At 43.8% G+C, this 4,227-nt stretch overlaps 1 protein-coding gene across 1 annotated transcript in view; it reads left to right on the forward strand.

Moving 5' to 3' along the window:
• Positions 1-1,340: 1,340 nt before the first annotated feature.
• Positions 1,341-4,227, forward strand: part of LOC109524587 (major histocompatibility complex class I-related gene protein-like) — a 9,539-nt gene continuing 6,652 nt past the window's right edge. The window contains exons 1-3 of the mRNA XM_019884567.1: positions 1,341-1,798; positions 3,376-3,642; positions 3,733-4,011. Of these exons, the coding sequence (XP_019740126.1) occupies positions 1,741-1,798; positions 3,376-3,642; positions 3,733-4,011 (604 nt within the window). The 5' untranslated portion in view covers positions 1,341-1,740. The remainder of the gene's footprint in view (positions 1,799-3,375; positions 3,643-3,732; positions 4,012-4,227) is intronic.

A 4,227-nucleotide genomic window follows, 5' to 3' on the forward strand; every position in this document is an offset into this window, starting at 1 on the left:
AGAGCGTTGTCATATAAGGGCCCTGATAATTGCAATCTCTTGCTGACTTGCTTGCCCCTTAATAGACACGGCAAGGTTCTTCTGTCAAGCTCCAACACACACACCCAAACTTGAATGCTCATCCTTGACAACAATTCTTGCAGTAAACATTTTGCTGCAGCAGCCGCACGCAGTAGATTCTAAAGCGTATGTGCAGTGGATAGTTTACTCATCAGATCCATTATTTTATTGTTTTGATGTGTATTTTATTGTTTTGATGTTCAAAATGTGAACAGTGGTTCACCTTTGTACCAAAGGTGGGGGTCTCTCACCGCCAGTACAATACTATGGCGGAAGAGTGGAAGATTTGGATTCAAGTATTATTGTTTATTAGTCAAATTGAGGAGTTAGGAACTATCGTTTCCCATTGCAATGTCCTTGACGATGAGAAAATAACCAAAAACCAAATTTACAAGCCATTAATTTTCCATGCGCGTCAACTATGTTTCAGCAGTCGGGACAGGAATATCCTAATAGCCGTTAAATTGTCAGTTGCCTATCCTCCAAAAAAGGTGCAAATGTGGTGACATGTACAGTTGAACGATTCTCAAAAATTGCAGATTTTATGACCATATTCCAGTGTGAAGCAATGACATGTAGGCTATTGATTTATTTTTATTAATGTCAAAACAAGTCAAATTTGCCAGCACAGGGGAAACAACGCCTTCAATACAAACGGAGCTTCATTCCATATTGAAAGTGAAGGTGAAGCTTGATGCGAAGCAACCAGAGCTCAGTGTGTGAAATCCGCATGTCAAATCTGCATGCGGCATTCAAATTGTTCCACGCGATTGATTACAGCTCCTCTTCCACTTTCAAAACACCAAAAGCAAAACATATTCTTGGCAGCGTCCGGCTTTGCGCGTACATCACGAGGTCGCCGAGGTCGTTGCTTCAAGGCAGCATCAAAACTTTGCAAGCATCACTCTTGCTCGACTCTCAAACACTCGGGTAACTTTTTGGCAGGCTTCGGCTCTCGGTGGGAGGGGGGAGGGGAAGTCGTCAGTCAGCAAATGAATTTTAGATCGCAGTTTACTGTTTCCACCCGCGCCATTTTGCTGATTTCGCGGGCAATTTGAGAAGTGGTGTTCGACACACAGTCCACTCCGGTGTAGTGCCACCTTGTGCCACAACAATCCAGGCAGCACGCCGTGAACGTCATCGGTAGTTTTTGCGTGTGTTTAAGTCCGGTGAGCGGCCCACCGCATTTGCATGATTCGGGATTCGTGAATTTACATCTTCACGGATTTGTTTCATTGCACATCTCCGCCGTTATTTGCTGAAAATGTCGTCATTCTGCCCTTTTTGTGCTCAGGCCTAAGCAAAAAATGAATTACTTTCGAGCCAATCCGAGTGAGGTTGCTCGGTTTTACTCGTTGATTATGTGTGTGTGTTTTTTTTTCTCTACACGTGAGATTTCCCGTTTTGTTGGCTGTCATTGAAAGCACCATGAACACACCTTGTGCTGAGTCAAAAGTGAAAGTGAAACATTTCCCCGCTGGTGTCAATCAAGTAATCGTGCTCATTTCCCGTTCGCCCATTTGTCACGTGTCAGTTTGTGCCAGCGGCGTAGCTATGGGTGGCCGGGAAAGAACTGGATAAACCGGATTAAGTGCGGCCATTTCCAAACAGCACGACGTGGGACTAAAACACAACTAAATCATCTTTTTTTTAATGTTTTTAAATTAATTCCTGTTGATCATGATTGTGAACTGGCTTGCATTTGTTGTGATTGTTCAAACAGACAGCGTGATGCCTGGTAAGTCCACTTGTTTGACAAGTTTATCTGCATGTCTTTCCACTACCTTGTGTTTGGGCTTCACACATTTTATTTTAGGAATTCGCTATTAGTCTTTGCCGTCAGATACCAAGTGACATAATGGTGTTTACATTTTGTCCTGTTATTGTCTTCAGTGTAACTGCTTGAAAGTTTTTGCTTCGCGAATTGGTTTCTGGGAAACCTGGGACACAAGACCAGTCGGTCCTGTTTTGTTGTCTGGTTGACGGTCCGTCACGTGTCCATCAGTGCACAGTGAATTTCACAAGTTCCCATTTACTACTTGAATTTCGGTCACAAGTTCCCCTTCACTACTTGAAGTTTGTTAAATATTTTGATGAGGCGAGGATGGAGGTGGAGCAAAAACAAAATAAAACAAAACAAAAAGACCTGTGCAGCGAACAGACTTTTAGATCATGAGTGACACCTCTCAATGTAGAATGTCGACAGTTTCACTTTGAAATGACTGCACTTGCTGACTTTAGTGTCACTCGAAATCTCTCTCATAGTCTTACAACACTTGTAAATATTCTTGATTCATATCATTTCAGTCATTTCGAGCCCCACACTTCCAAGGTATGGAAACAAATTATCTTTTTTTTCTAAACTTCCTATTTTCCAATTTAATTACACACAATCAGAAAAAAACGTATCAAGTTATGCTACGCAGCGGCACAAGAATTCATCGGAATATTTCGGCGCAATTTAAAGATTAACATAAAGCCCCTGAAAACCAAAAGAAACCAACTAAACAAAACAGATTGCAAGGCGATGCAAAATGGTCAGCTGACGACAAAGATTGCATGTCAACAAATGGGCAACTTCTCCACACGTTGAAGAAATAGTGTCCGTTTTTCATTGTGAAATGAACGTTCGGCAAGCTCCCTCGCTGGCCACCTTTAAAACTCAGTTTTTAATCTTTCGCTTTCGACTCAGCAGGAGACGAGATTTTTAGTTTGACTGTTTTTGTGCTCTCTACTGTGTTTGTTGTGTACGTATTTGTTGTATGAATTCTTTTCCTCCACGTACAGCACTTTGCATCCAGCGGTGGTTGTTTTCAAGAAATACAGTCGATTTAAGTTTCATTTTGAACATCAAGATGGCCGCCAGGGTGATCGGAGGCACCAAGTGCTCAAGTCGCGACTTAAAAGATGCGTGTAAAGTTCGTACTTCATGCTCCACTTGAGTTGTTGTGTGTGGCAAGTTGTTGGCATCTCATTTTTGGGACATTTGTGCCTTTGAAACAAGTATTTTTGTGACGATGGCGCACCTGCCGGCAACTGACGCCTCTGGAGAAAATGACTCTGCAAGCTATTTGGCGCGCCATTCGAGGCATTCAACTTCATATTGATCCCGTCCAGACCAGTTTGGCTGCTCTCATGGAGAGTTGGAGAAAAGTCAGCTCAAAAGAAGATCCTCGACAAAGTAGATCAAGCAGCGTGAATTTGAGAGTGACATGAACTCAACTGTGGCGAGCGTTTTTGTTCTACTCTTGAAATCCAGATAGATGTTTGAATCTCATGTTGATGTTTTGTTTGTTTGTTTGTTTTTTCTTTCAGCAATCCACTCACTGGAGAATTTCGTCATGGTTTCAACTGGAATTGCCAACTTACCAGACCATGTGGGTGTCGTTTATGTCGACCACATTGCTGTGATGTACTATGACAGCAAGAGCAGGATACTGGAACCCAGAAATAACTGGATGACAGAAGCCACAGCAGACGATCTAGACTTTTGGGAAAGGGAGAGAAACGTCGCCATGATTGTTGAGGATTTGGGCAGATCTTTGCTGGAAACCGTGAGAAAGGCTTTCAACCAATCTGAAGGTCCGCTTCTCTCACGCTTTACTTTTCGTAGACATTTTCGGCGCTGATCAGATTTCCGTATGCCTTCCAACGCTTTTGTCATCCTTTCAGGTGTCCACTTTGGGCAGGCGAGGTTTGGCTGCGAATGGGATGACCAGACCGATGCTGTCGATGCTTGGGAAAAGATGAAATATGAGGACGAGCACGTCATGTTGTTGGACGTGAATACATTCACATGGACCGTAGAGGGCCCGCAGGCTCTTGCCATCAAACACAAGTTTGACTTTAACGAGCTTCAAAGGGACCTGCGGCAGCATTACTACACGGAGGTTTGTCCTTCTTTGTTGAAGAAGCTGGTGAACTACGGGCGGAGCATCCTCATGAGAACAGGTAATGATCACATGATGTCCTTTGACCGTTGGAAGTCGAGATGAGCATGTGATGCTATTTTGCCGCTTCATCCTCCGACCTCCATTCGCGACCTGGGTACACTGCCGTCATCGGCCCTCCGTCCTTATTTCTGTAATCATCGTCCTTTGTCCCCGTCTGTCCCCGTCTGTCCTTGTCCTTTTAGAGCGCTTCCATCCCAGAACATACCCCCCCCCC

The sequence above is a fragment of the Hippocampus comes genome, unplaced genomic scaffold (assembly GCF_001891065.2).
Source record: "Hippocampus comes isolate QL1 unplaced genomic scaffold, H_comes_QL1_v1.1 scaffold21, whole genome shotgun sequence".
In the NCBI taxonomy this organism is placed as follows: domain Eukaryota; kingdom Metazoa; phylum Chordata; class Actinopteri; order Syngnathiformes; family Syngnathidae; genus Hippocampus; species Hippocampus comes.